The 17,134-nt window shown below is 37.4% G+C and overlaps 1 protein-coding gene across 3 annotated transcripts in view; it reads right to left on the reverse strand.

Moving 5' to 3' along the window:
• PIK3C2G (phosphatidylinositol-4-phosphate 3-kinase catalytic subunit type 2 gamma) overlaps positions 1-17,134 on the reverse strand; it is a 324,948-nt gene that overhangs the window by 239,018 nt on the left and 68,796 nt on the right. For 2 of the 3 annotated variants that reach the window (XM_007454609.1, XM_007454607.1), the window contains exons 11-13: positions 16,701-16,823; positions 9,939-10,070; positions 2,374-2,488 (exon numbers count right to left, since the gene is read on the reverse strand). In XM_007454609.1, the coding sequence (XP_007454671.1) occupies positions 2,374-2,488; positions 9,939-10,070; positions 16,701-16,823 (370 nt within the window). The remainder of the gene's footprint in view (positions 1-2,373; positions 2,489-9,938; positions 10,071-16,700; positions 16,824-17,134) is intronic. The other variant, XM_007454608.1, reaches the window with a different exon arrangement.

The following is a 17,134-nucleotide window of genomic DNA, read 5'->3' on the forward strand; positions in this document are numbered from 1 at the left end:
TTTCCCTTGAGACCGACCCACCCTGACTCCTTAACAACACTGGTGGCAGAACTTGCTTCTAATTTCCTTACCATCTCATAATCTTCAGGTTGAAAATTCTGCTCTAAATTTAGGTGTGTGTAATTAGAGTGGTGCTGGTTATTAAGGTTTTTAACTTTAATACCTTAGTAACTCCTATTTTATTTTGTATATTTCATCATCAATTAAAAACATCTGAGACGTTTCCCTCTATGTCTATACCATTTGAAATTATTTTGTAAAAGCAGATAATTTAACGTTTTTGCATACTGTTGAATTATTTCCATGCCCTTTCTCCTTTTTTTGTAAGATAAATTGTGTCATGGCTCCAGGTCTCCGCTTTGAAATCTATGCTGCTGTCGAATGCTTGAAACTTCACTTCAGATTCCACTTCCAAGATCTGTGTTCCTAAAACAGCTGTTCCCTTCATCTGAGAAGAATCAAGGCGAGTCTCATCTGATAGTCCCCCTTACATCCTCCACCCCACCGCTGCTGCTAAAGGCCCAGATACTCATAAATTTATATCCACAAAGCTCTGGCAATGGTCAGACTTGGAAGATTTTGGTTAAGCTCAGGTGGTTTCGATCTGGCAAGAAATAGTCTGATAAGAAATGCACTCATCCTCTCAAAGAAAGTAGCTGTCCTGTTACGAGGAAACATCTGCTAATCAGTAAGCCATCAATGCTGAGTGTTAGGATGTTGTGCCGAGATCCACCCTGAACAACCACTCTTTTTTGTTTTGTTGTTTTTTGTTTTTTTGTTTTTTTTGTTTTTGCAGTACGCGGGCCTCTCACTGTTGTGGCCTCTCCCGTTGCGGAGCACAGGCTCCGGACGCGCAGGCTCAGCGGCCATGGCCCGCAGGCCCAGCCGCTTCGTGGCATGTGGGATCTTCCCGGACCGGGGCACGAACCCACGTCCCCTGCATCGGCAGGCGGACTCCCAACCACTGTGCCACCAGGGAAGCCCCAACCACTCTTTTTTATCATCATGTCCATGGATTCGAAGTGGATCTTTGGCTACTGTCTGGGCGGGGCGCGGTGGGGGGGACATCCTCCATCCTTCAGAGTGAAAGCCACATTTTTATTAGTGTTATTTTTCTTTACCGTTTTTAACATCTTGCTGTCCATTTTGCTAAACTTTGTCCCTCACACCCCTCAACCCAAACCTGGCAATTTTACAAACCTCCAGACTTCACTAGTTCCCTCTAGTGTAGTGATCCTCACTGAAGGCAAATTTACCCCTAGAGATCATCTAACAATATTTCGAGGCATTTTTGACTGTCAGAACTGGGGAAGTGCTACTGGCACCTAGTGGGTAAAAGTCAAAGATGCTGCCAAATATCCTACAATGCACAGGACAGTCCCCACAACAAAGACTTATGCTGTCCAAAATGTCAATAGTACTGAGGTTGAAAAATCCTGTTCTACAGAATGCTGCCCAGTTTTCCCGATGGAGATGGAAAGTCCATATTCCCTGCATTGCCATGTATGGGAGCGTCCATGCTTCAGGTATCTGATGAATCTGATCACTGATAATCATGAAAAAATGAGGGAAGTGAGAAAAAAATCCTCTGAGTAGAAAGGACCAAAGCCTGGAATCATTAACCTCCTTTCATTCATGATTACAAATAGCAGAAAGTAGAGACCCTTTAAGGAAAAAGAAAGGATTTTTGTTTGCAGTTTCTCCCCCACTATCCAGCTAATTGCTAGTCATTTAGGAAACACACAACAAAAGAAATTTTAAGGAAACATGACACAAGGAAGAGGCAGGTGTGAATAAGGTACCAAGTTAATAATATATACTAATGACTGTTTTTAGACAAAGGAAAGAAAAATGAATACATATAATGAGTAGATTCGTGGCAACACTCCATCCCTCTCCTTCATGATTGTGTTTGATAGAGAATGGCTTGAAATTGCTATTATGTAAGCTGAGAGAAAAGTGCTTTGAGAATACTGAATGCAAAATAAAAGCAATAGAGATTTTACAAATCCCAGAAGGCTGGAGAAAGAGAAGACTATTAAAATGTGTGATCCTGGGCTTCCCTGGTGGCGCAGTGCTTGAGAGTCCGCCTGCCGATGTAGGAGACGCGGGTTCGTGCCCCGTTTTGGGAGGATCCCACATGCCGCGGAGCGGCTGGGCCCGTGAGCCATGGCCGCTGGGCCTGCGCGTCCGGAGCCTGTGCTCCGCAAATGGGAGAGGACACGACAGTGAGAGGCCCGCATAACGCAAGAAAAAAAAAAAAAAAAAAAAAAATGTGTGATCCTGGAAGAAAATTGTTTCTGTAATCGACAACAAGCTACTTATCAACCAATACTTGCTGTGTGTACTTTAATCTCATAGCCTGACACTTACCTGCAGGGTCACTGGGGATGGCTGACTTATATCCCACACTCCTGGAGCTATCAGTTCTTTGGGAGGCTCACTCTGTAATGTTGTGCTGAATAACATAGACCTGAGAATTGATTTGCTGCAAAAGACAACACATATGGACAGGCAGAAGTCACTTCAAAAGGGAAGCTATTATTATCTATAAAGTTCTTTTGGAGTATAAACATAATCAGCTATTACAGTAGCTTCATTCAGTAGCTAGAAGATAAATACAATATTCCTCAAGCCTAGGTACTGATTAGTGGTTCATTTCTAATATACTGTATGCATGGCTATGTCCATAGACACCTACATTTATTTTCCACCTAAGAAAATTGTTTCCACAATGGTTTCTAACAGGTAGCATTTACTCTTAATTTCCAACAATGTTGACTACAAGATGGGACTAAGAATCTCAAATTTATAATCTTGGAGTTATGACTCCCTTAAATCAATAAAGATGTTAACTTTTTTTTTTTTTTTACATCTTTATTGGAGTATAATTGCTTTACAATGGTGTGTTAGTTTCTGCTTTATAACAAAGTGAATCAGTTATACATATACATATGTTCCCATATCTCTTCCCTCTTGCATCTCCCTCCCTCCTACCCTCCCTATCCCACCCCTCCAGGCGGTCACAAAGCACCCAGCTGATCTCCCTGTGCTATGCGGCTGCTTCCCACTAGCTATCTACCTTACGTTTGGTAGTGTATATATGTCCATGCCTCTCTCTCGCTTTGTCACAGCTTATCCTTCCCCCTCCCCATACCCTCAAGTCCATTCTCTAGTAGGTCTGTGTCTTTATTCCTGTCTTACTCCTAGGTTCTTCATGACATTTTTTTTTTCTTAAGCACATTTTTTTTGCTCCAGGGTGACTAAATTCCTTGGGCATCTTTAAAGATATGAGCTCTAAACTTATAGAATCAAAATAGTTGTGGGACTTCATAGAGGAAATGATTCTTTAAGCATAAATAGAAAGATTATTCATATTTTGAATATTTAAAACTATGCTGTAAATTACCATAGTAAATGAGAGTGAATACAGGAAAGACTTTAGACAGGAAGAATTCATGGATACTTCTAACAGCTTCAGTAACATCCAGATCCACAGAGGCTTATAGGAATTACAAAACAAGCTACACCTGGCTTGTATATATGAATAAGATTATTGGTAAAATGTTCCATGATCAGTAAGAACAGTCTGATAAACATACCAAATTAAAACTGTAGAACTTAAAGTCAATAAAATTAAGTTTATAAAGAACTTTAAAGTAAAGTAAGCCTCTTTGAAAATAACATTAGAATTCTACCTTGCCATTTAATGGACAAATATGCAAAATATGAAGGAAAAAAATCCAACAAATGAAGTTTTTAAATCCTGAGGCTTCCTGAGGCTTGGCTTCTTTATTTTTCATATCTAAAGATATTGTTAAAAAGTATCTACCCAAGGGATATATTTTAAACATTTATAATTTTAAACATTACTCGGCAGATATCTTTATACAACCCAAGAATATTCTTTTAGCAGAATGAATTTTGAGTCATTTTTTTTCCCTTTGTTCTATTCCCTCCTCATCTGGAGAAAGTTATTTTTGTTTTGTTTTGCTTTTTGGTATAACAATAGCAGGGACCAGTATTAGCAAGCTAAAAGTTAACTCAATAAGGTAAAGATTAGAAAATTATGACTGTGATTTTCTCTTTTACTTTTCAGAGTATATAACCTTGCCCTAAATGGTCTGAAGCATCCATCCTCTTGGGAAAAGTTTTGGCCTAGTTTCAGCCAGAATGCGAAAAGAAGGTCTAACACTAAGTTTGGAGGGCTCAGATGTTAATGTCCCACAGTATTTACAGAAAATATTCCTATCCACAGTAGAATCAACAGGAGTGAGGAGGGAGGATGTGGTGTATTGGAAGGGGAATGTGGCAAAAGAAAAAGCCACGACTTTCTGGCAATTTGAGATTGTGGGAAGCAGAAGACAGAGAAAGAGGGACAGAGTGAGTATAGTAGATAGAGGTATCCCAATTTCCCCCTCTTCTGCCTATAGGAAGACCCATGGGGAGGAGTGTTAGGTAAGTGAGCATAGCCTAATGATGAGGGCAGAGGGGACTCCATTCTGTACCTCAAGTTTCAGATCCTGGAAGAAAGTCACCTATTTAACTGCTCTTGTACCAACCTGTTGGAGTGACCTTAAACTTCGGGCCATGTGACATACAGGCAAAAGGAACCCCTGTGTTTAGCTTTATTGGGTCTTCTTTGGTTTCTGTACAGAAGAGATGGAGTCTAGGCACAGCTAAAGATATCTGTGTGAGGGTGTTTTCATAAAAGGGGTCACATGGTGGGGACAAAGGGCCTCTGTAATAAGGGCATCTGATTGAACCATCTGAGTTGAGGTCAGCTGGATGTCCCATATGGGTCTATGGTGCCTGCGAGAGCCCAAGTCACCCAGGGAGTGTCAGTAAGCCCTGGTGAAGCTGGGAGAGCACCAATCACAAGCTACACAAGATATAATAAATAACCACCAGCTTAAAAATGCCTTTGATTTGGATATCATAAGTAACTAGTTCAAATAATGTTTCTTTTCTGATCCTTTGTATCCAGATATCCTCTTAGAAAGAGAAGGTGTCGGGAAGCTATCTGAGTGACTGAGCATTTTATCCGAAGGAGGGAGACTGCATAATTCTAAAAGGACTATTTAAATTATTGAATTGACTACTTTTTTATAATTGATGGAAAGTTTTTTTCTTCTCATTAGTTACAGGGTAGGAGCTCCTGATGAAAAGTGTGATATATTAAGTGCATTTTTCTTCACATTTAAGTTGTGTAATGAGTTATATTTATGGCCTTACTATATTTATACGTCTTGGCCATATTTCACTCTGAAAATCTGAATGACCTAAGCTGATCCCTACAAAAGTGAAGGGACTCATTTTTCTCCTTTGATGGAGTCTGGATCAACAGTAACCCTGGCTTTAACCCTGAGGCATACAGGGAAGAGTGAAGTCAGAACTCTTGATTCAAGTATGTGTATGAAAGGATGTATCAAGCAATAGGGCATAGAGAGAATGAACTTCTAGCTGTCCAACTGAGGTTGATATAATACATACTTTAAGGCAATTTGGGGGAAAGGATGTTTGGCACCATTCTTTGGGTTCTTTGTGTGTTGGATATTAGCTAATTTATATTCTGATAAGGGACTATATCTAAACATCTTTTTCAATATTGTAAGCATGATGGGGACTAAATTTCCATAGACTTCTGTGAATAGAAAACACGAGGATAATGAAGATGATTAGTGGAATTAAGATGTTAAAAGGATGCATCTAAGAGTGATGATGGTCTCAACAGCAAAGAGGATGAAAATGGAAACTATTAATACCCAAGTTGGTGGGGTTCACCAGTAGTTTTTTTTTTTTATTGGAGTATAATTGCTTTACAATGTTGTCTTAATTTCTACTGTACAATGAAGTGAATCAGCTATATGTATACCTATATCCCCTCTCTCTTGGACCTCCCTCCCACCACCCTGTCCCCCATCCCACCCATCTAGGTCATCACAGAGCACTGAGCTGAGCTTCCTGTGCTTACAATGCTGTGAAAAGGTTTATTAAGTCAGTTAAAATTAAGCAAACAAACAAAAACATGGCAAAAGCAAAACATGCCAGAAACAGTTTCAGGTAGCGGAAAGCACACCAGACGTTATATCAGGACAACTGTACCCTGTCTTCATTAACTAGCCTTAATTACCTTAAGTTCTTTGAGCTTCTTGCACAAAATCAGTGGTTTTCAAGAGTTTTATATTTGTTTTCATATGGCTTCGTGGTTGGGGGAGTAGACTTTAGAAAGGTCTTGAGGAGATGGCAAATAGATTTGACTGCAGAATATCAAATGCCACCCTGCTCCCCCCCATCTAACATGTATATAGACTGTTCGTTGATCTTATACGTGGAGATTTTGAATAAGATGTCATTAGAAAAGGACCACGCTGATAAATATAGCATTTCTATTCTTAAGGATCCTTTTAATTTCAATATTGTACCAATTCCTATGCCTAGAAAACCCAAACCAAAATCTGTGGCACCAGGAGAACAGATGGGCTGGTTTACCCTCTCTGGGTCCCTGTTTCCTCAGACAATAAAAAAGTGGTTTGAATACATTAATTATTGTCATTTTTAGCTATAGGATTCTATACATCCATGGCTTGGCATTCTGGAACCAGCACTTCCAGAAGATCTCATACTGTAAAACTCTTTGGGACTCTGACTCTCATAGGTCTAACAGGTTTCATGCCCAAGAGCAGAGCCCAGGCAAGGCTGAGACAGGCAGTGAGGTTTTCACAGTGCATTCATGGAGCAGAGCATGGCACATAAGGGCAGGAAGGGAGGTAGCTTGATGTAGTAACACATGTGGAGAGGAGAGAAGTCAGCCCTTCATTCTGGTTCTTGTTCTATTCCTAAGTAGCCCAATGACCTCTAGCCAGCCCCTTTAACCTTCCTTCATCATAAAGATCTTCACATATAAATGAGATATTTGAATTAGTTGAGCTCTGAGGGTCTTTCTTGTACAGGATGGAAGAATGATAAGGAATTTTCATCCACAACTTGCTTCTATTATTTGATTTTAAGGATATACCTGAAATGATCATTTATAGTGGGATCAGGGTTGGCTACTCAGACAACAGTCTAAGGAATAAAATTTTATTAAGATTAAGATTTATTTAGGCCTCTTTTGAAACTCCGCAAAAGATTCTGATTTTCCTGGGCTTTAACGCATCTCAGGAGCTCTGAAAATACCGATGCCTGGGCCCCTCCACAGACCAGTTAAATTAGAATCTTTGGGAAAACATGGGTTTATTTTTAAATCTCCCCAGGAGATTCTATTGTTCAATAAAGGTTGAGAATCTCTGCACTGAAGGAGTTTACCACAATTTAGAAATGCTAAGTAACCACCATACTATTTGTTTTGAATTTAAGTAGGGAAGGTAGGTCACAGAAATTATTGACGTGAGAATAACACTTTCTTACTGCAGTGTGGAGGCACTGTGAATATAGATATGGTATAAGTCCTGTCTGCAAAGGAGACGATTATAAAACTTTAGTGGGCAAAATTTTACTTTTTTTTTTTTGTGGTACGTGGGCCTCTCACTGTTGTGGCCTCTGACATTGCGGAGCACAGGCTCCGGACGCGCAGGCTCAGCGGCCATGGCTCACGGGCCCAGCCGCCCTGCGGCATGTGGGATCTTCCCGGACCGGGGCACGAACCTGTCTCCCCTGCATCGGCAGGCAGACTCTCAACCACTGCGCCACCAGGGAAGCCCATTACCTTTGTTTTTGAAACGTATTTTTTAATAGGGTTGAAGGTGAATTTGTGTGCTTGAAAATGTTGAAGTTTATTTTTATTTCTACACACTCTCGATGCAGTTATAACCTAAACATCTGAGTTTAATCTTCATTGGTTCTTCTGAAACCCACTTCTCAAAACAACAAAGAGATAAGAAACCTTTAATTTTGCATATTTTCAGGTTGTGTGTATCTTGGAAAAAATAGAGACATAAATGCTCATTACAGCTCCACATGGCTGGGTATGAGAAATTCAAGTTGTAATAAATGATAAATTCAACACCAAATGTTTATGGGCAGGGGTCACTCCGTGAAAGAAAATGAAATTAAGTGACTTATTTGCTGTGATCTGGAAATATCTCCATCAAATAAATTGGGTTAGAATCTCTGTAACTCAAAGCAATGAGCACAGTGGGAGTTATTACATCTCCCCACACGGCCCACATGATGGATTTCTGATGTCTTAAAAAGATCTGGATTTCTTTCAGTTGGGTAGCCCAGGAGAGAGGCAGATTTTCTGATTTTCATAAGAAATAGTCTTTTGGAAATACATTTACAAATCCTTATTGAAGCTTTCTTTGAAGTAAGCTGTGTTTCTGTGATGTCTCATCATCCACAATTTTGCCACTTTCTCTTAGGAAAACCATTTAGTATCAGTCCCAGATGGTATTTCTTAAAGATGCCCATTGTCCATGATCACTCACATATAAAATGTTTACCAGAGGTTAAGTGACAGATGACAAAACAACATGGAGGCAGTGTTTTACTAACACAACCATGTAGGAAAAAGCTTTGAAGAGTAGCTTGAAAGATAAAAATATTCTAAACTTTTTATATGTTTAACATTTTTTGATTACTGTTATGTGAAAAGTAGTATGTTAGATGATGAGCAGGCATAAAATGGATTAAATTCTTTTTCAGTGAATAACTGGAAATATATTCTACAAACATGCTAGATCTTACAAATACTGCAGTTGAAACTCTAAAGAAACTCACTCATGAGATGGAAGGGCACCTGCATAGCTGCTCCTAGTGAGAAAGTAATGAAAGTTCTTAGCCCACAAATCAGATTTTTGAAATATCTGCTAACAGCAGTTGGTATTCCTTTTAGGGCTGAACTGTTTCTTATAGACTTTTGAAATTTTATTTCATTCTAAATCTCCTACAGAGATTGATATTTTTCCAATTCAATTTAATAAACAAACCTGTACTGACTGCCTATTTATAAGAGGTACCATGTTAGATGATAGAAATTACAAAGAAAATACATTCCCTGTCCTCATACATGTGGAAATTGTCTATAACATGAAAACTAACAAAAGCAACACACACACAGCATGTCATAATTAACCTAATAAAAATGATTTTAAAAATGTATCACAGTTGCTTTGATTATAATTTATTTATATTGACTAAATGTGGGAACTAAAAGCTGATGAATTTTCCTAACATTTTTATATTACCAAATCTTTCTAAAAGAGCAGAGGCAGAAACATCCTTTATAATATTAAAATAACAATATAGGTTCTATTTCTTGAAAGTCATGTATTTTACAATTTGATTCTAAAGTAAGTCTTGCCATGGAAAAGTAACTAAGCTGTTTTATTTAAAATATTTTTTCCTTAATAACACTGAAAAATCATGTAATTGACTTTATCAAATATTCTAAGCATTAATAATTCCAAATCCTTATGGTTAAATCAATAGTTAATTTTTCAATGGCAATTAGTTCTAATAGAATATCAGAACTCCTATTTGGCTTACTTTTCTGAAAAATATCCTTTTAAAGTTGACATATATTTCTTCTTGGCAATAAAAGGTCAGTAAACTAATTACAGTGAATAATTTTACTTCAGCCAGAATTTCATGACTTATATTGTTTCTAAATGACAGTACTGATCTAAATCATTTTGAATTAGTAATTCCAGAGAAACTGGCTGGTCACATAAGGAAAAGAAATTGAGATTGGTCATGCCAATACCTTTTCATGACCCAGTTGACAAGCTGAGCATGAGGCCTGTTTCTAAAGCCACTTCTACATTCTGCTTTACAGTCCCACTTTCAATAGTCATGATTCATATTGAGCTACCTCAATTTTAGAATAAAATGTCTCCTTGATTTTCTCATTATGCCAAATACGGCTCACTATCCAGTTCCAAGGAGGTTTTTATTGAGATGGAAGTTTTATTAAATATCACAAGTGATATACTTACTGTTTTGGAAACAGTGGAAGACAAGTCCAGGCCAATAAATCTGCATTGTTCGTTGCACAGGTAATCCCAAACAGTTTTATAGTGAGCATGGATTCCCTTGGAAGTGACTTTATTTCAAGAGGAAAATTGATTCTTAAAATAAAAGAAAGAAGTACGTTATCTACCCATTTGCAACCATGTTTTCATAAATATTTCCTTGTAATATGTTATGTGACAAAAATATTTTAACTATTTGAATCGAGGCATCCTCTTAAATTTTGTGTTGTATCTTGTAAAAGTAGAAATATAGCAGAAGAACATAAAGTAATGAGATTGATTACTCTATGGGGATTGCTATAATTTTGATATATAAGTTTATTTTTCAAAATTACAATAACTTGAGCATAATAAAAGAATGATTAACATTGTCTTAGGGAATGGGGGGAGGGCAGGAAATAACTCATAATGGGTCTTAAAGAGTAAGTTGGTTACAATCAGATGGAGATTTGGAAAAGAATATTCCAAGAAAAGAAAAGTGCATAGACAAGGGCATATATGCATGTAGATGAGGAGTGGTGAGCAGCTCATTGTGGCTAGAACACAGAATGTAGTCACGGTGATCTGGAAAGTTATGGAGGATGCAATTATAAAGACAGGCGGTTGCCAGGATGTTTAAGAACTCTGTATGCTAGGCAAAGTGATCTGAGATTTTTCCTAATGGCAAAAGGAAATGTTTAAATGAGAGAGCTAAAAGCATAGAGAGTTGTTTATAATTTTAAATGTGGACTATTCTGGGTGATAATGAGATTCCAGGAATTTGGGGGCTGATTGCTGAGATGTTAATAGACAATACAATTCCTGGATATGTCAAGGTGAATCAAACTCAGACCCTGGATGGATTGTAGATATGGACAAAAAAAGTGGCTAAGGATAAACACAATATTGTTAATAGTGGAAAAAAACTTGAATTTGGGCATTGAATCCACCAATATATATGAGACTGCCTAGAAGGTTATAAATGATACTGTAAGATTGGGGGGGTACACCTGGGTGGTAGAAGTATCTAAGAAGAAAGGGCTTTTGACAGAAAGTTGAGAGTGTGATCTGAGGTCCTTAATCATGGACAGGAAGAAGGATACAAGAGCCTCAAGAGAAGTATGAGGCTTAGGAGAGATCTATTTATGAGACAAGAAGACATTTTTCAAAAAGTTGAGATGGGGGGAATATGTTTAATAGATGAGAATGCTATGAAGAAATGGGAAAATTGGAACAGACGTTAGCATGTAGGGGAAGATGAATGGGAACTGATTCACCAAGGAATGGGAAGAAGTAAAAGGAAAGTGACTGGAAGAGCAAATGGGCAATTTGTATTGGATGATATCTGATGCCGTTAGGTGTGAGGAGTATGAACAGAATCCACTGGCCTTGTAATTCCCAGTTGAACTTTGAAGTCAACTTGTTTTAGCAGTGGGTGATTATTAGAGGACTGATTGTGACCAAAGTCTATTATCCAATTGGAAAGTGCTTACTGAGGTTGGCCCAGGTGAGGCCTCATGTAGTATCGAGTGTCTTCTCACACAAGAAGTTGGCTGTCTAATCTGGATATGGGGAGCAGTCCTTACTCAGGGTATAAAATAAGACTTTGGTGACCTCCTTCTGTGTGTGGCTAGGCAGCATTCAGCCTTAGGAATGAGGAGTTAATTCGGCCCAGTGATCATAACTGATTTTGAGGAAGTACACATCTCTCCCCTCAACATGCTGTTCTCTGAGATGGAGAGGTCCAGACCCAGGTGGTAGTAAGACGTCTAACAAAAGGAAAGACAGAAGGGCTATTTTAGAGTTTGAATGGATAACTAATATTTGACTAACAGCATATTAGTGGAATAGGACAATGAAGAATTAAGATGAATTCCAGGCTTCCAGATTATGTTGTAGTGGACTACCTTTAACAGATAGAAAACACAGAGGAGGAGCATGGGGTAGGGGATATATGTGCGGTTTAGGGCATGATGTCATTGAGTTAATAATAACTCAGAGATGTCAATATGTAAGCTATGAGTGGAGAAGATGAATCAGAGGTTTGGATTTGCATATATGTGTATTCAAATATTGGCCCCATGACTGAACAGATATTCTTCTTTGAGTGATGATTAACCTTTCTAAGCCTTGTTTTTCTTATGCATAAATGGAACGAATATTACATAACACAGTATGTGGCAAATGGCAGGTTGTATATCAGCCTTATATTCAGTATTCTATCAACAAGGTAAAAATTTATATTAGCCATTGTAGACAGATAAAATATAATTCTAGTTAAAAGTAAGGAAGGGAAATAATGACTAGAGTAAAAAAAATTATTTTTCAAGATTAGCGAAATTCAGACTATTGAAAATTAAATTATTACACATTTAGACATCTAAAACTAAAAGTCTCTTTTCTTTCATATTCCTTCATGGTCATAATATTCATTCAATGTAATGTGAACATATTTCTCAGCTTAAAAGAAGCTCTGAAACAACATAAAATGCTGATTCTGTGGAATGCACAGTAATTTCTTGAATATTCTCTTTTACCTGTAATTGACTTTCTATTCAGTTCTCATATTGCTGTGGTAGGATGGAAGCTATAATTTCACTTTATTTCTCACATAATCTGGAAAGTTCTTTTTCCCATTGAGTCTGGCTTCTTCATGTATAACTTCATTTATTAGTGAACTTTTCATATCAAGAATGACAAAAAATTCGATACTTCCAATCTCCATTCTGTCATTTTTATTAATAAATTCTTCTAGGGTAAGAATATATGCTTTACAAATAGTTATTTATTCATTTCTTGAATAGATATGGATTTTTGAAGCCAGAATAATCTCAAAGTCACTGAGAAATCTTTTTTTATTAACTTCTACATGGCTGTTGAAAAATCAAAGGAATGAACTTTTACACAAAAAAAGGAAGAAAAATACTTTAAGAGACAATTCAATAAGTGAAGTCAGATTGCTTCTTTATATCCAAGTTGTTGGCACAGACCTCAAGTTTTAACCATATGTTTGCCTTACTCTGCTGTTTAAAAATGAGTAAACACTAAAATTTTTCTTAAACATTCTTTTCTTCTACATGAGACAGCTTTTCTAAAATCAGAATAAGTTTTTGATAGTGAAAATGGAAGATTTAAAAAGCCACATTGTATAGAACTCCCTTATTAACACTAATATAAAATAACAGACCATTGTAAGGACTTTGACTTTTATCTGAGTGAAAAAGGGAGCCATTGTAGGATTATAAAACAGAAGAATGATGTGGCCTGACTTACATTTTAAAAGAGGTTACTTTAACTGCTGTGTGAGAAGGATTCTAAAGGTGCAAGAGAAGTAGGGTGACTATTTCAAGGCTACCGTAGGAATACAGGGTAGATATGACGGTGGCCTAGACCAGTGAAAGTGATGAGAAGTAATGTTCTGGAAATATTTTGAGGAGAGAGACAGGAGGATTCCTGGACATCGTGTTCTGAGAGAAGGAAATTCACGCTAAGGATCTGACCTGAACAACTGATACTGGAAATGATCATCCAGAGTGGCCATCTATGGGTGGAACAAGTTTGGAGTGTAAGATCAAGAGTTTAGTTTAAGACATGTTGAGTGAGTATGTGTGAAGTTTGTGACTGCCGCCTGTGTTGGCGAAATAAATTTGGGAGTTGTTGGCATATAGATGGCATTTAAAGCTATGTGACTATAAGAGAAAACTAAGGAGTAAAGATAGATACAACAGAAGAGGCTTTAGGGTTAAGACTATGATCAGTCTGGGAGAAGAAAAGAATATGGAGAAGGAATGCCCAGCAAGGGAGGAGAAAAGCTTAAAAAATGTGGGAGCCAGCTCCTACCAGATCAGGTAAGATGAAGACTGAGAAACAAACATCAGATTTAGCTTTGCAGGTCATGAGTGACTCTAATGGTCAATTTCAGTGGAGCAGAGATGATGAAAGTCTGATTGGAGAATGCATGAGAGCAGAGGAAAAAAATGGAAGAACGTGAATACAGACTCCTCGGAAGGGTTGTGCTGCAAAGTAGAGGGAAAAAATGTCATGGCTGCTGTTGAAAAAATGAAGTAGAGTTTTGGTTTTTTTTAATTTAAGATGTGAGAACTATTTGTAGAATATAAATACTCAGCCCAAGATTTTATATGTTGTAAGAAACAGTATGAAAATCACAGTAAAAATCTCAGCTTTGGAGTCAGAGTGGGTCTGAGCACTAGTTCTGTCACTTACTGGTTGTGGGACCTGGGCAAGTTAATTAAGCTTCATAAACATTAATATTCTGATCTGTAAAATGGAGATGACAGTATCTGTTCTGGATTTTTGTTATTAAGTTTATATGAGATAATATATTTGGGGGGTATACTCTGATGACTGGAATACAATAGCGGTCAAAATCTATGTAACATATTATTGTTAAACGAAGTTTCTGTCCTTAAGTTTACAGTCTAGTAATAAAATGTATGATCATCTGTAGAGTAATGGGTACTTGTTAATAAAATATATAAAGAATGCTACAGGCCAAGCACCTAGAAACATGGTAAATAAATATTTTTAATGGAAATAAAATGAAAAGAACTCTGGGTTAAAGTAACTAACTCTTGAGGGAATCAAAGAAACTCTCACAGGAAAGATAATCATGCACTTTCTTTTTTTAATTTATTTAAAAAAGTTTTTACTTATATTTTATTTTATTTTTATTTTTTTAACATCTTTATTGGAGTATAATTGCTTTAAAATGGTGTGTTAGTTTCTGCTTTATAACAAAGTGAATCAGCTATACATATACATATGTCCCCATATCTCCTCCCTCTTGGAGATCAGCTCGGTGCTTTGTGACCACCTAGAGGGGTGGGATAGGGAGGATGGAAGAGAAACACTCATGCACTCTTGAAGGAAGAGAAGAAAAGTATACCAATGAAGTTATTCCAACAACACTAATGATTTTCAATTTATTTTGAGATTTTTTTTCTTTGACTTTAGAATTAGTAGATTTTTCCCTTGAATTGTTTAAATAATAGCACATATCTGTCAGTTGAAAATGAATCTGACTTTTTGAAACAACCAGGAATAAGTTTTAATTAAGTCAGAAGAATAATTCTAGTAATTGAGCTGGTTAATGCATTTTTGAGGAATCACTTATTACACAAAATTCATTTACTTGCCAAGCTACACTTCCTGGACTCTTACACTGTCTGGTGCTGCTTTAGCTGCTAGGGATAAAATTTTAAAATTTGAAAATAAAAATCTTTGTATCCTTTAGCAGAAGCAAACAGAAATGTAAACAAACACATTCAGTAAGAGACCATAAGACAGTACTTTGAGGTTCAGACCAAACGAAAAAAGAAAAGGTGGCCAATTTTTAAAGAATGATAGAGGAAAGGGTTTATAGAGAAGGTGGAGGAGTGTTCTGGAAGATAATTCGGAGTTCCCAAAGTAGGCAGTGAAGACACTGTTCTCCTGACAGATGGATGACCCCTAGCAGAGGCGTGTTTTCTCAGTTCATACGGTAAGTAGATCAGACGCAGAGAGTGGCTGGGTGCATGGGCAGACAGTAGGGCTAACTCCAGATGAGAAAGTGCAGAGACAGGCAGGGACCAAACCACAGAGGGCCTTGTGTGCTATGCTAAATTACTTGTATTTTACCTTACAGGAATTGGGGAGCCACTAAAGAATTTTACAAGCAGAAATGATTCTGTGCAATGGAAGGGGATTTTGTAATTGAAGGTCAGGTTTTCAAGAAGAGATAAAGGTTGTCACAGTCCTAGAAGAAGGAGGATTTGCTTTGGAGTATGTAAGAATTGAGGAACACATGTTATGCCTCAGGACTCCGTCTCTATTGATTGTGGTAACACTAAGAGTGGGAGAGATGGTACTATTCTAACACCATCTTCAGAGTCCCAGAAATTTTGGCTCATATGTATCAATAGGACAGTACAATATTGGGAGTCAAATTATCTCCTAAGAAAACCTGACCTTCTGAAATGGCTGATGGATAGTAGGCTGGGGAGTTTTCTTCTGCTTGTGGTGGGAAGAAAATTGGCTCTCAGCAGATCAGTGGAGACCCCAGAGAAAGGACAGCAGAGCAGTGTCATGGGAATAGCAAGGAAAAGCAATAGTAACCATATAAAAGCCACAGATGGAGCCTAGGAGCCCCGTGAGATTCTGAGTAAAGCAAAGGCTTCAGGTGGGAGGCAGAGAAGAGGAGGAAGGCATGGATAGTGTCAAGAAGGTACTCTGTCTTCTTCATTTAATAAATCTCTATAAAATTATGAAGTAGGAGTTGCTTACCCCAAGTTAGGTGACAGTTTACACAACGCATAGATAATTACTGTTCAAAAACTTGACTGTTTAAACAAATTTATAACTGGCTTTTGGGGAAAAATGGAGATTACTATGTTATTAGGTGATTTCTTTCTTCTTTGTTATATCTGGAATCTATCTCCCTCTAACCCCAAGTAGAGGGTATTCCTTTTATCCACAGTCTGTGAATGATTAATAATTCTCCCTTTCCCAATTTCCCTCTTTGAGCAGTTCAACACACATAGATTGGACACTTATCTAGATTTTTAAATGGACCTTTAATCTGCTGAATTGAAATCAGTTATCTATTATACCTAGCATATTTATCACATCACTGAATCAAATCAACTGAAAATATTTTAAAAAAATCATACCCTTCACTTAAGAAAAGAGGGAAAAAACCCCTGATCTTTATTAGACAAATGATCCTGCCAGAATAAAGATTAAACTTACGTTTCATTCCAGCTGACCAAGAAAAAAAACAATTTTTTGACTGGAATATTTCTGCAGTTTCTCACTTGGCACAGTTTCTTTCCAGCATATGTAAGCCAACAGGAAAAAGAAAATGCTTTATACCTAAAAAGAAACAACATTGATTCAATAAGCTGAACGCCATAAAGGAACCAGTTTTCTATATGGGTCAATTATTTTTATAGTTAAAAAGTCAAATGAAATGGTAAAGTGCTATTTGCTCGTATAGAGTGTACTTTAAAAATTACTAAGAATTTATGTTTGGTGACTTCAGCAAGATTGCAGAATAAGAAGCCCTAGACCCTTCTTCCCTGCTGGAGACACCAATTCAATTTCCCTTGCGAGAAGTCCAGAAACATGTTAAAAGGCTCTTGCACCACAGGCAAGTGCAAAACCAGCCACATAAAAATCAGCAG

This window comes from Lipotes vexillifer, unplaced genomic scaffold (assembly GCF_000442215.2).
Source record: "Lipotes vexillifer unplaced genomic scaffold, Lipotes_vexillifer_v1.1 scaffold559, whole genome shotgun sequence".
Lineage (NCBI taxonomy): Eukaryota > Metazoa > Chordata > Mammalia > Artiodactyla > Lipotidae > Lipotes > Lipotes vexillifer.